The 14,725-nt window shown below is 34.3% G+C and overlaps 2 protein-coding genes and 1 long non-coding RNA gene across 4 annotated transcripts; 2 read left to right on the plus strand and 1 right to left on the minus strand.

The window, feature by feature from the left end:
• The first annotated feature begins 810 nt into the window (after positions 1–810).
• LOC103513778 (UPF0602 protein C4orf47 homolog) lies at positions 811–1,947 on the plus strand. Its single transcript, XM_008478625.2, has one exon. It carries the CDS (start codon positions 939–941, stop codon positions 1,863–1,865), a length of 927 nt encoding a protein of 308 aa, XP_008476847.1. The 5' UTR covers positions 811–938; the 3' UTR covers positions 1,866–1,947.
• A 1,349-nt stretch (positions 1,948–3,296) lies between these two features.
• Positions 3,297–3,809, minus strand: LOC113469311. The gene is made up of 2 exons (XR_003392767.1): positions 3,738–3,809; positions 3,297–3,389 (listed from the first exon to the last, which is right to left on the minus strand). It is a non-coding gene; the product is annotated as an uncharacterized LOC113469311 (long non-coding RNA).
• An 8,844-nt stretch (positions 3,810–12,653) lies between these two features.
• LOC103513781 (mitochondrial pyruvate carrier 1) lies at positions 12,654–14,414 on the plus strand. 2 transcript variants are annotated; one of them, XM_026826897.1, is made up of 3 exons: positions 12,654–12,815; positions 12,949–14,136; positions 14,254–14,414. In XM_026826897.1, exons 1-2 carry the CDS (start codon positions 12,668–12,670, stop codon positions 13,119–13,121), a joined length of 321 nt encoding a protein of 106 aa, XP_026682698.1. In that variant the 5' UTR covers positions 12,654–12,667; the 3' UTR covers positions 13,122–14,136; positions 14,254–14,414. The 2 variants fall into 2 exon arrangements, with proteins under 2 accessions (XP_026682698.1, XP_026682696.1); XM_026826895.1 differs by having other exon boundaries at positions 12,949–14,132; positions 14,250–14,414.
• Positions 14,415–14,725: the final 311 nt, after the last annotated feature.

Genomic DNA, 14,725 nt, shown 5'->3' on the forward strand with positions numbered 1-14,725 from the left:
CTTTTCCCATGTTCAGATGGGGTCGGCGTTTGTCGTCGGCCTCTCAATCAGCTTTAGAGTGATCCCTTTGAGGCCAACTGCTTTTGGCTAAACAAACTTTTCCGAGTGGGATGCCCTTCGCACTCAACCTTCGCTATTGATATAGCGTGAAGAAAATTTGGACTAGTCTACTCCCTGTTTATAGTCCCCTAGCTAGACGCTGATCTACTCTCTGTTTATGGTTCCTCAGCCAGGCTAGGTCCATCCAATTCAACAATAATATAATAAATTTAATTATTGTTTGAAATTCGACATTTTTTTTTTTTTTCTTCAAGCCAATAATAGACAAAACTTGTAGAAGTCCAAGGTAGAGCCCAAACTAGCCCGACAGTCCATGCATACCATGTTCTAATAACTATTGCGAACACCTGAATTCCCAAGTAATGAGCATATTCTTAACCTTTTCTTCACAACACATAAATTATCTGTTCTTATTCACGTCCATATAGTTTCTATTCTTCGTATGGGTAGTTTGAATTCAAACAATTTATTATTATAATTGTCATATTGAACACTGGAAAAACACTTCGGATTTTTATGTAAACAAATTTTGTACCATGATGGCGGCTTTTGATTCACTTTTATGACTTCGCTGCGACGGAGTCTTCTCCAGAACTCTATGGAAATATCAATGTACTTCTCTTTCGGACAAGGAAAGTGACACTTCACGAACCAACGTTTTGTATTATTTTCTGTTTCACATTACACAAGTACTATGATAGCAATGTGACTGGAGCTATGTATACATATGTATTGCATTGATTTATAACAGCCAAATATTTATTTTCTTAATGTAATTAAAAAAATGTGTTGAGGCAACATAATAAATTAAAATAAAACAATAAAAAGTTAGTTTAGTCCGAAAATAGTAATAGTGATTGTATTAATCCTAAGATATCATGGATAAAGATAAAGAAATTAAACAGATAGCGGAGGAGTTCTCAAACTGGACTGATCGTAGAAAACCATTTGGTCCTCCTCAAATGTATGCTGGTCCAACACACACCAAGTCTGCAAACCGAGATGGATATTTTGAAGATTTCAAACGACTCTATGAGGATGGAGATCGACCATTATGGAAGGATAAGAGGAAAGAGAAAATGAGATATGAAAGAACCTTCATCAATGGGAAAATGATCAACGGACCCTTCTATTCAACATTTAGTCACAAGAAACATTCAACATGCAATGATTGGTACGGCGCATTCGGACCTAAACTTGAAAGCGTAGATCCGAGGGTGAAAGAAGTCACTAAAAAGGAACCGGAGAAAAGAAATTTCTACACAAACAAACATGTCAAAAACGAACCTTTTCCTACATACATAGAAGATCCGTATGAAGAAAAATACATCGTTGGTAAATCAAAGGATACTAAATCACGACCTGTCTACGCAAACATAGGCAAGAATAATTCCTACTTTGATAGAAATCCTTATAAAACAGATGATACAGAAATAAAGAAGATATACAAAGAATATCATGAACCTTATGATAGTACTAATCACAAGTTTGGAGTGTACAACAATTACGGGCCACAAAATAAGGCTAAAATTGACCCGGCAAATTGTTTCAACAAATATCCAGAACATATGGAAGAAAAATTCGTGGACAAATGGCGTCAGGAGTCTTTTCCTGGATATATTAAACCTCGGGATAGTGCAAATGAGAAATATGGTCCATATAATAATTATGCAACTCAGAACCATGACAAAATGGATCCAAAGGATTGTTTCAATAAATATCCTGAGCACATGAAAGACAAATACGTTGAAAAGTGGCGAATTGAGAAAATGATGTCTCGGTCTCATAGGATTAATAGGAAATAGGTATGGACTTTTGATACAAGGACAAATAAATCTTAATAAGGCGACATATAAAATCATTAAAATCTAAGGTGGCATCAATTTATTTCTAGGTGTTTTTATTTGTATTAACACAGATCTCAGTGGTATAGGTTTTTCTATCGTTTTAGAACCGTTCTAGGATATCTAGACATGCTGGAGAAGGTCCAACTGTATCATAACTAGATAGCACATCGTATAACAGAACTGCCTCAGCCGTCAATTTTCTGTCTAAGAAATCTCCCTATAAGACTTGGATTTTGTGTATTATGTCTGTGTTACCATCATTTATTTTATTTATGGAGCTGGTAAAGTATAGATACTATTTATCTATTTTAAAAATAAATATATAACTACTTCTTTGATCTGAAATGTTCCATGTGATTATGACTTTGATGACTATCTTTTATCCAAGGAAATTTTCAGCTTATTAAATAGATGTTAAAAGGCTTAAGACCGCTAAGGGCCCTTTTTCCCATGCATTGTCATTATCAAACTCTATTTGCTGATATTATTCTTTTATTTCGCAAATAAAGACATTGTGTATTATGTCTGTGTTACCATCATTTATTTTATTTATGGAGCTGGTAAAGTATAGATACTATTTATCTATTTTAAAAATAAATACATAACTACTTCTTTGATCTGAAATGTTCCATGTGATTATGACTTTGATCCAAGGAAATTTTCAGCTTATTAAATAAATGTTAAAAGGCTTAAGACCGCTAAGGGCCTTTTTTCCCATGCATTGTCATTATCAAACTCTATTTGCTGATATTATTCTTTTATTTCACAAATAAAGACGAGCTTTACTCCTTAATATACTAAATAATTCGAAACAAATATGGTACTTGTGGTGAGTTTTGGTATAAATTAGTTCTTTATTTATTAAAATAAAATCATTCTTTGCAACAGTTAAAAAATACACTAATTAAATAAGGCACAAAATGAATGAATCCCAATGTCCAACATAAAAAAGTCATAAATGCTTAATAAGGCCTACTAAGACAAGTCACTTGGAATAGTTGACACTTTCAGAGGATTTCGTATGTGATTAGAGAGTTCCTGTTCAAATAAAAGTTCACGCCATCATAATAATTATTACAAGCATAATAGAAGGATTACTGTTATACTAGGCCCGAAACAATAAACAGCCCAAAGATGATGTCTATCGAAGTGAAAATGCAATTAGATTTTCTTCAGTGGCTCTCTCTTTTTATGAAGGACATTAGGTAGGCACATAATTTTCTTACACATGGCATACAAAATTACAATGAGGATGTCCCCAAAATATCAGAGAACACAAGTCCAATATGGAATGTTAAAACCGTTACCTACTTAAACTAATTAACTAAAATAATTATAGCAGATATATATAAAAAAGTAAAAAATATAAATTAACAAAATAAATTTCATCTCTTCTGTAACAATGGGACTTGAATGTGGCATAAAACCCTGTAGATTTGTTACAACATAAACAGGTGTACACTGGACTTTCATTGTGGGCGCCTGTAATAATCAAAATCAAATGTAAGCGAGAAATATAAACGGTTATTGCTCTTGAGGTCAACCAGTTGTGAAGACTGAAGAGTCAGATAAAAATTCCATCTCTCAATGGGGATTCGAACCCGCATCATCCCGCTTCCTGCTTAAGTGCCTTGACTATTGGGCTACCAAGACACGCATAATTTTCTTACAGTGTAAAATGCTTTTGAAATATTTCTATGGAATTTAACGGTTATTCTACGCATGGTTGGATTACTTTTTTAGATTAATATTGATAACTATTTAATTATAGAGCCTACATGAGACCCCATGAAGGAAACTAAGGAATAAGACAGGATAATGTGGACTTACTTTTATAATGTTCATCAAACTTTGACTTGGCCTCATACACTTTTAAACACTTGTTACACTTGATGTGCGTCTGGCTGGACGGATTTGTTACCTAAAGACTATATTGAATAAATTGTGCGTATACCTATTTTGATATAATATGCAGAGGTACTTCGAAAAAAGTGCAACTTGAAAGTTCTAATTATGTACAATAAAAAGCAAGCAATTTTAACTTCAACTTAGGTATTGCAAGAACTAATAATAATATGTTCTGTAGGGATATAAGATTCTGTGATTCACAAAGCATGGAAAATATGAAATATAATATCGTATGAGCACAAAACCAAAACAAATAGGGTTATAACTTATAACTATTGCAACTCAGATCTTTTGAAAAATATTCAATACCTAAATTTAAATATCTAATAAATTGTAATAAAAGAGATTTTTGAGTATTCCAATTGAACAAAATAAATTCACAACTACAAAATTCTGAATTTCACTAATTTATATAGATGAAGCTAGGTACCTGTTACTTTCTAATAACAGGTAACTAGTAGGTAGATAGTAGTTACCTATAATTTTGTCCCATTTGAACTACCTACATTTACCTATATAATACATATTTATATAAATACCTACATATTTTGTCTACATATTATTTAAAAAAAGTATAAATAAAGCCGCAAATATCAAATTATGGTCAGTTTATGTCTGATAACATCTCATAAAAATATTTTCTAACAGAAAGGATATGAATTAATTTACGCATAACTTGTTTAATTAAATCTAATTCATTCACCGAAAACCGTCCCAAAATTTCAACTGAGCTAAAGGAAATCAAACTTATGCTCTGCTGGATTTTTTCAATACAAATTACTTACTATCTATTCATTAATTTTTGTAATATCAATAAAAAAGGAAAAGCTCGAAAATAAATTGAACTTGAACCGAAGGGAAAGAAAGAAAATGTTCTAAAAAAACCAATGACAGTGATTTGTCTGAAGTGACAATTTCCAGGAAATACAGTAACTGAAGAAAAAATCCCAATTGACTTTTATTGACATGATTTGAGAACCAATAAATTTCCAACAAAATAATATTTAAGTAAAGGCTATAGTGTACGCTGATAAATTCAACGTTGATAAATTCAAAGCATTCCATTTTCCAAAGATGAATGGAAAATGACGAACAGGCACTCAAATCTCAACTGACTAAAAACTCAAGAGAGGTGATAGATACGAGCTTCGACTCATAGCTTGATAGAATAAAAGTAGAATTTGTTGATCACGTCTGAGAATTGGATAGAATAGACGAAGAAGTGCACAGAAATTGACACCTCATAACGGTCTAAAAGGGTTAACTAAGCAATAAGAAAAAATAGAGATTTTTTTTATTTGTATAAAAATCAAACAGGTATTGAAAAAAAATGTGAATTTTAACGATGAACACTGTGGGATAATGCTGATGATTTCAACCTTCCTCTCCCTCCCTCACTTGTTTTATTATAACTTGTCAATGAGGTTTCTAAGGAGGGTTCAAAAGTATGAGTGAGAGAAATGGTAATGTAAATATTAATAACTGAAGGATTTCCTTTAAAACAAAAACAGCAATATGTGCGTGTCTGTTATTCTGAATAACTTCCAATATACGATCACCGAGTTTCAGCTACCAGTATATCTGGTGATCTATGGTCCCTACCTAAAGCTCACCTGACCATAATGTAGGACGCTGCATATTGCAAATTGTCACGTCACCATCAGACAGACAAAAAATAAGTTAGTAGGATTGGAGTCGTGGTAAGTAGGACACTATTCAGAATTAGAATCCGTTATTTTTCATGTATAAATCTTTCCCAAAGATCTAATATTTTTTTCAAAAAAGAAGAAAAAAAACGAACGTTATGGAATTCTTTCAGACGATCTTCATTTCATGAAGAAGAAAAAAGTATAAATAATTAGCAAATAAAGAAGAAAGAGAAGAAAAAAAAAAACGGACAATACGTATTCGATTTCCGGCTTGGCTCTTTTCATTTCGTCTCAGGCCATTATGAAATAAATCATGCCCCCCTAACACAACTGATTCTCACATGGGACGTTCCATGTCAAATTCAAAGCATCTCACTTCCAGTTTCCCATAGCAGAAACTAGTCTAACCACATTTTGGTTGTGGATGTGGTAGTGGAACAAAATGAACCTTTTTTCTGTAGATTTTTATCTGTCTTCAAAATCATTCTAGCAATCCTTCCCTTCTTCCTCTGTTGTTTTTTCAATTATAAAATAAAATACGTTAAACTTTTTGCTCACTCTTGCGTCCCCCCCTGATGGAAAGTATGGTGATATGCCAGGTTGTTGCCAGCGACGCTTTACACGTCCCCCGATATGACAAGTTATTTAGTTTAACGCGTTGGACTTTCTTTGGGTCTGGAGGATGGTGGTTCAAGTCCAAGTCTAATATTTATCTAGGTGTAATAATTGGGAAACGATATTTGTGACAAGCATTCATGTGTGCTTAACACATTGAAAAAAAAAAGTCCTTTTTAGTTATTTCTTGTGATGTGAAGGGAGGAACACCGACATATTATTCGGCACTTTGATAGGTGAGAAAAGAAATTCCATCGGAGAGCCGAAAATCAAGATGACGTCATGAACTTCGTCGAACAGTGAACCCGACCTGTCTAGGTACTAGGTAGTCTATTGTCGTGAGTTACGCACATTACGTACGTGATGTCACGTTATGTGCTTTCTGGGGCTATGCTAAAAAGATGGTGTATTTCTGTATTTTATAGTTGCCGATTTGAATGATCCTCGGACCTTTTCATAATCAAGTTTATTTTCTTCTAACTTAAATTCAGGTGCACTAGCATTAGTGATTTAACATTACTTATGTAGGTTTGACTTTGATTTATACCTTTTGGTCTTTTTCATATCACCTTATCACTCTTGTTTTCCTCATTTCCAAAGGTAATGCTTACGGGCACTTATCTGTGTAGGTAGGTAAGTAGGTATTTTTTCCTATCTTCAAAACCCTTTGGAAAGTTCTGAAATGAAGGTTGTAAATCTAAATTTTCAGAGAAAGTATTGTAAAAACACTCGCCGCTTCTGTTCTCGAGAGAATTAAAACACCCCGGGGGCTTCGCGTGTTCGCTACGCGGGGTTGCGTATACGGTCGCGCTGCGCGCTCCCGGGGCTTTGCGGGGTTGAGCATGGGATTCAGAGGAACCTTACTCATGCTAGAAGTTAGAACTTGGTCTATGTCACAGTTACGCTGTGTCCACAGTAGTCCACACAGTCGACGGCCGTCGATCGACGAGGTGGATCTATGTTGTCGAAGCAGTGTGGACGGTTCAGTCGACATCGATCGACGGCCATCGACTATCTGTGGACACAATTTTATTATCAGTTTGTCATTTTATTTTACCATTAGACCTTCCGCACCTTTATTTTCCACCGTCTACGTTATACGGTTGCCGATATAACTTTCTGACAGTCCATTTATTGCCATTCTTGTTAAACCTCGTCTTCGTCTATTCTATCCAATTCTCAGACGTGATCAACAAATTCTACTTTTATTCTATCAAGCTATGAGTCGAAGCTCGTATCTATCATCTCTCTTGAGTTTTTGGTCAGTTGAGATTTAAGTGCCTGTTCGTCATTTTCCATTCATCTTTGGAATATGGAATGCTTTGAATTTATCAGCGTACACTATAGCCTTTACTTAAATATTATTTTGTTGGAAATTTATTGGTTCTCAAATCATGTCAATAAAAGTCACGAAGGACAACAAAATGCTTCTTACCAGTACTGAGATTATGATTGAATCTTGTGGTAGCAAGAATTGAAGGGTTAAAGAGTAGAATAACAAATGAATGAATATCAAATTGTGAGGGTGTAAAAACCTGCTTTCTTCGTGCTTTTCTTCTCGATCCAAGTCTTATAGGGAGATTTCTTAGACAGAAAATTGACGGCTGAGGCAGTTCTGTTATACGATGTGCTATCCAGTTGGACCTTCTCCAGCATGTCTAGATATCCTAGAACGGTTCTAAAACGATAGGAAAACCTATACCACTGAGATCTGTGTTGTGCACCTATTTTTTGACGGAACACTGTATTTTAGATCTAGACACATGCAAAATCTAGTTCTTCGAAGACAATAATAATATTTTTTCTGTTGTCAAATATTCAGTATTAGTTCTTTTAATTTTCGTATCTACTTATTGGGATTTTTTCTTCAGTTACTATATTTCCTGGAAACTGTCACTTCAGACAAATCACTGTCATTGGTTTTTTTTAGAACATTTTCTTTCTTTCCCTTCGGTTCAAGTCCAATTTATTTTCGAGCTTTTCCTTTTTTATTGATATTACAAAAATTAATTAATAGATAGTAAGTAATTTGTATTGAAAAAATCCAACAGAGCATAAGTTTGATTTCCTTTAGCTCAGTTGAAATTCTGGGACGATTTGACGGTTTTCGGAGAATGAATTAGATTTAATGAAACAAGTTATGCGTAATTTAATTCATATAATATCTTTCCTGTTAGAAAATATTTTTATGAGATGTAATCAGACATAAACTGACCATAATTTGATCTTTGACATAAAATATGTAGGTATTTATATAAATATGTATTATATAAATTTAGGTAGTTCAAATGGGATAAAATTATAGGTAACTACTATCTATCTACTAGTTATCTGTCATTAGAAAGTAAATATAAATATGAGACTAGGGAACTCTCACACGATTCTCCCGGTATCCTGTGCTCCCTCGGGAAGAAAACCATTCCACGAGAGCATGGCATCAATAAAGTTGTGGTTTTTGAAAGTCCTTTAACATGAGTGAAGGACTTTTTGAAAAAGGTGATTCGAGAAGAGACGGACATGAAATGAACAAGAGGAGAGTTGGTATCAGTGTATTGTCCCAATGTATTTATTTTTTCGCATACACCCTACAAAGAGCACACTAACTGTAACAAGGAACTATGTCAATAAGTCACCAAGAAGAGTTGAAACTAACGAAAACCCCTAAAAATCAATTTTAGGTAGACCAAGAACGTTGACTTTCTGGTAGAAAGTTGGTGTTATTCACGATTAAACGAAAGATGTCTTGATAGTTCCACACCTATGCATAACTGTTGGTGTCAAATGTGGCATCTGTAACAATAAATGGGTGGGATAAACCATCAAGTGGGAGAGATATGTACACATTTCATTAAATTGGTTACAAAAAGTGGATGAAGAATTATGTACCTAGACATTCATTTTTCTTTTTTACTACATTCTAAGAAACATTTGACCAGTTTTCAATATCATCTACCTAGGTAGCATGGCAAAGCACCTTCAAACTTACCTGAGATATCAAAACTAGGAGGGACATCAGAAACATTCTTGCCCATTTCGAACTTGATGTTATTCTTATAGTTAATGGTTATGTCTTCTATTTCACACATATCTGGATATGCTGATATGTCCAGATAAGAGTTACTCATGACATCATCAGAGTAGCTACAGTCCAGAACTATGGGTGATGAAGTGGAGGTATGTGTGGTGAATAGATTGGACTGGGTATTGGGGATATTGAACAGGTTAGGTTGGTTATTGCTTGGTGTTGTAAGATGTTTCATGTCTATTGGTTTGATAATGGAGGTGTACGAAGACTCTTGAATGTTTTTATCATTGGTTTGCTCTTCTAACTTTGACCTGAAAAGTTGGGAATGTAGTTCATATTAGACAAAGGTTTGAGAGTGTAGATTACTAAATGTTTTACAGATATATGCTACATATGTATTTTCAATATTTTCAACAGAGAGAAAAAAAAATCCTACAAATAATTTACAAGGAAACCAAGGAACTTATTTTCTTATTTATAAAGAACAAGTAAATTCACTACTTTCCTTCCTATAGGTTAGGTAAGGAAAATAAAAATATACAGTACCTTAATTAATATTACTTACATTACTTGATTGTTGTTCTCATTTGTGGGAACTTTGGGAGAAAAGTTTTGAGCTGTTATGGTATTACTTGGGAAAAAGTTTAGAAAACTATCATCATTATGACAGGACACTTTGTTGAAAATGGGCTCGAAGTTTTTGCCGGACAGATTGAAATTTTGTTCTTCTTTTGCGAAGAGTTGATAGGAGCTGTCAATCTTTTCAAGTGTCTGAAACAAATGAGATAAATTATACTGTTTTGAATAATTGTAAGTATAAGTATGTATCAAACAATAAATAGGTAGCAGATAAAGTGATGAAATATATTTATCTAGGAAATGTTCCGATAAAGTGACTGATTTTAATTTTCTTAAACATACCTCCATTGTATTGCTGATATTCTCATCCTCTTGGACCTCATACACAGTGGATTCATTGTATGCGTAGGAAATGTTCCGATAAAGTGGCTGATTTTAATTTTCTTAAACATACCTCCATTGTATTGCTGATATTCTCATCCTCTTGGACCTCATACACAGTGGATTCATTGTATGCATGGAAACTATGCTGAATTTTCCTTGCATTTTCTGCAAACTCATGGAAGGCCTCAATTTTTGACAAACAATTGGAGCAAATATTCTTTGGTAGGTAGTCATCTCTGACCATTTGAATTTGAAGGTATAATTCAATTTTGTTGGTAATCTGGTCATCTCCAAATATGAAAAATCCTGACTTGGAGAAGAAAAGTGATGCACAGAGTCTGCAAAGCCCATCACTTGAATCTGTTTCCTCCATGATTTACGTGAATCTGAAAAAGTTTTAAAAAGAATTTTTTTACCTACTAAACAAGGGAGGGAACTCTTGAAATCTCCAAGTGTTCATTCTTGGAACGGCTGGCTTTCTCCTATCCTGTCTTCCTTCTCTCTTTGATTTTGGGACAGTAAGACCATAGCAGTTACAGTTCCCTCTGTCAAACCTCTTGAAAAAAAAAAACCTATGTGGTAAGGCCTACTAAGACAAGTCACTTGGAATAGTTGACACTTTCAGAGGATCTCGTATGTCATTAGAGAGTTCCTATTCAAATAAAAGTTCACGCCATCATAATAATTATAACAAGCATACTTAATAGAAGGATTACTGTTAGTTATGCTAGGCCCGAAACAATAAACAGCCCAAAGATGATGTCTATCGAAGTGAAAATGCAATTAGATTTTCTTCAGTGGCTCTCTCTTTTTATGAAGGACATTAGGTAGGCACATAATTTTCTTACACATGTCATACAAAATTACAATGAGGATGTCCCCAAAATATTAGAGAACACAAGTCCAATATGGAATGTTAAAACCGTTACCTACTTAAACTAATTAACTAAAATAATTATAGCAGAAATACCTATATAAAAAAGTAAAAAAATATAAATTAACAAAATAAATTTCACTGTCTGGCTGGACGGATTTGTTACCTAAAGACTATATTGAATAAATTGTGCGTATACCTATTTTGATATAATATGCAGAGGTACTTCGGTGTTCTCACGTGATATGCGTCGAAGCACACTAGTATTACGTCCAATCATTAGTTGTATGCTGACAGGCTCTGAACCGTACACCGACTCACCAGACTCCTGGCCTCATTATCTCTTATATTTTGGTACGATAAGACTTTCTTTGTTATAGTTCCCTTTATCAAACCTCTTTCTATTCGAGCAGTATAAACAAGCACTAGTATTTGTTTTCAGACGTGTGGCAAGATCTTCAGTACCTCAGCCGGAATGAAGCAGCACGTAAGGCGTATTCACACGACTGAAACCTATATCTGTGACATATGTGCAAAATCATTCCATATGAAGTTTAACCTGGCTCAACATATCAAGACGCATGCCAGTTCGAGGCCTTTCGTCTGCCCTCAACCTATGTGCTCAGGCCTTGCACTTACAACGTACCGACCAAGCTACCAAGGCTGGCTAGAGTTTAAAATTAATTTAATGTAAATGGAATAGCCAGCCTAGTTAGCTTAGTTGTTGATACATCTTCCTTGTAAGTGCTAGGCCACAATTTCAATTCCTGCCCAGGGCAGATTTTATCCTGAATGTATAATATTTGTGTTAGCTTAGTAGTTGTTGATACATCTTCCTTGTAAGTGCTAGGCCACAATTTCAATTCCTGCCCAGGGCAGATTTTATCCTGAATGTATAATATTTGCTCTTGGAAAGGCTGATTTTCTTTTATCCTGTTATCCTTCTCTCTTCAATTTTGGGATGATAATACCTCAAAAGTGGAACTTAAAAGTTCTAATTACGTATGTACAATACAAAGCAAGCAATTTTAGCTTCAACTTATTGCAAGAACTAATAATAATATGTTCTGTAGGGATATAAGATTCTGTGATTCACAAAGCATGGAAAATATGAAATATAATATCGTACAGCCTTGATGTGAGTTTCCACGCATGTTTTCGAGCTGAAACTTTTCTTGCATTCCACATAGTCACACCTAGAAAAAAGAAGAAGTTTTTTATCGTCCTCAAATCGAAGACAGGACGGGATAGGAGAAAGCCAGCCGTTCCAAGAACAAACTTTTCTGATTAGAATAAATCCGCTCCAAGCGGAAATCGAACCCACTATCTAGCGCTAACAAGGCAGACCCGCTACCTACCTTCCAAGAGCTCCAAGCTGGCAGGATAGGAGAAAGCCAGCCGTTCCAAGAACAAACCTGATCTGTTTAGGATAAAGTTCGCCCCGGGCAGGAATCGAACCCACTACCTAGCGCTTACAAGGCAGGTGTGCTACCATCTTGGACTCAAAACACCATCAATATCCAAATTCCACCAGATATGATTGATTTATTTCATGCTCCAAAGAATCAGTTCAATATTGAGTATATTTTTTTTCCAGCACACATTTCTGGGGACCAGTTGCCAATTGGGGAATACCTCTAGCTGCCATTGCTGATCTCAAAAAAGATCCCAGTATTGTGGACTCAAAACACCATCAATATCCAAATTCCAATGATTGATTTATTTCATGCTCCAAAGAATCAGTTCAATATTGAGTATATTTTCTTTTTCCAGCACACATTTCTGGGGACCAGTTGCCAATTGGGGAATACCTCTAGCTGCCATTGCTGATCTCAAAAAAGATCCCAGTATTATTAGTGGAAAAATGACCTTTGGTATGTTGAGTGAAAGCCTTTTCTTGCATTCTTTCAAATCTGTGTTTAGAATATTGTAGGAGTCTTTCTTATAGCTAGGGGCCCACTACAGAGAACAATCATAACTGGAATATTTTTTGCTTTTTGTTTTCAGCCTTGTGTTTGTATTCCATTGTCTTCATGAGATTTGCATGGAAAGTTCAGCCAAGGAATTTGCTGCTCTTAAGTTGTCATTTTACAAATGAATGTGCTCAAATAGTCCAAGGATCAAGATTCATCAAATACAATTATATTGATAGCAAAAAAGAACAACAATCTAAATCATGAGTGAAAATTGAGAGGCCTGTTTCTTGAACATATGAACCAGGACTAGAAAATGTTGAACAAAAAACAAAAACCAATTAACTTCTGAATGTGTATCTGTGCAAACCCTAGTCTTCCTTAACTGATTGTCTTAAATTCACAAAGGTGAAATGAGGATCTGTGATTAATCCTGTACAATGTACATGTTCTCTTCCTAATCTTTTTGGCCTCCTCTCCCTCCTTTTTCTTTTCCTTCAAATTAGGTGGACTACCAGTAACTCTTTGCTCATGTGACAGTTACAGATCAGATAATATGACCATTTAAATAAAAATTGAATCTTGCAAATAATATTTTAAAGATTGACTTCGGAAATTTGAATACAAAAAGTATTTGCCCCCTCTAGAATAAGTTGAAAAGAAATGTTTACAACTACATTAAGTAATAGTCAACATTGTGGGCATTATTGTTTATTATAAGGGGAATGGTGATTTATTTTAATAGCAGAGTAGGGTTAGAATAAGATTGTTTTAATTAGTTATACAAAGTATTTAAAGTAGGTGAAAGTATTTTTTCTTTGATATTCCTTTATTTTTCATTACAACTATTTAAGATTCAATGTTCCCTATTTAAGATTCAAGTCCAAATTTGTAAACTTGTTGCACCAACTTTTTTTACAGCATTTTTTGTGCCAAGTAATACTTAAGAAGGAAAACATATTATCTCTTATATGTAGATATAGATAGGCAGCTTAAATTAATAACTACCTATGTACCTACTATTTAAAGTTTAAAGAATTTGAACATATCTGGTTAAGTAACTATTATTAGTTAATTTCTGTCAGAGGACTGTGACTCTGTAACGTTTATCCAGTAGGTTGTTAACAAAGTTTTTAGTGTTCTATAAATTTTGCTGTATGTGTACACTGCCCTAATCAGGATTTGTTAGACGTATTGATTTCTTCAGGGACACTTAAAAAAGACTTTCCTCTTTTTTTCCAAATTAAAAGACCAAGCTAATAAGTACCATTAAATTAGGTAGGTACTTCTCAGCATCAGCCAATAGACGTATTGATTTCTTCAGGGACACCTAAAAAAGACTTTCCTCTTTTTTTCCAAATTAAAAGACCAAGCTAATAAGTACCATTAAATTAGGTAGGTACTTCTCAGCATCAGCCAATGGCAGAAACTCTGGGAAGTCTATTCGAAACCCACTGATTCAATTCAAAAACCAATAGATAAGTACTTCGTCCTTAAGAAGTTAATACTAAGTATTAATATGTAGAAAACTTCAGTAATTATTGTGTATTATGTCTGTGTTACCATCATTTATTTTATTTATGGAGCTGGTAAAGTATAGATACTATTTATCTATTTTAAAAATAAATATATAACTACTGACGTACAACCAAACCGAAAAATTGCGTTTAGGGGGAAGGAAACCTTCATTTTTAAAAGCCAAACTTTGTGTTCGTCAACTCAAGTTCAATGGTATACTTTTCCGAGTGGGATGCCCTTCGCACTCAACCTTCGCTATTGATATAGCGTGAAGAAAATTTGGACTAGTCTACTCCCTGTTTATAGTCCCCTAGCTAGACGCTGATCTACTCTCTGTTTATAGTTCCTCAGCC

Source organism: Diaphorina citri, unplaced genomic scaffold, assembly GCF_000475195.1.
Source record: "Diaphorina citri unplaced genomic scaffold, Diaci psyllid genome assembly version 1.1 scaffold1025, whole genome shotgun sequence".
In the NCBI taxonomy this organism is placed as follows: domain Eukaryota; kingdom Metazoa; phylum Arthropoda; class Insecta; order Hemiptera; family Psyllidae; genus Diaphorina; species Diaphorina citri.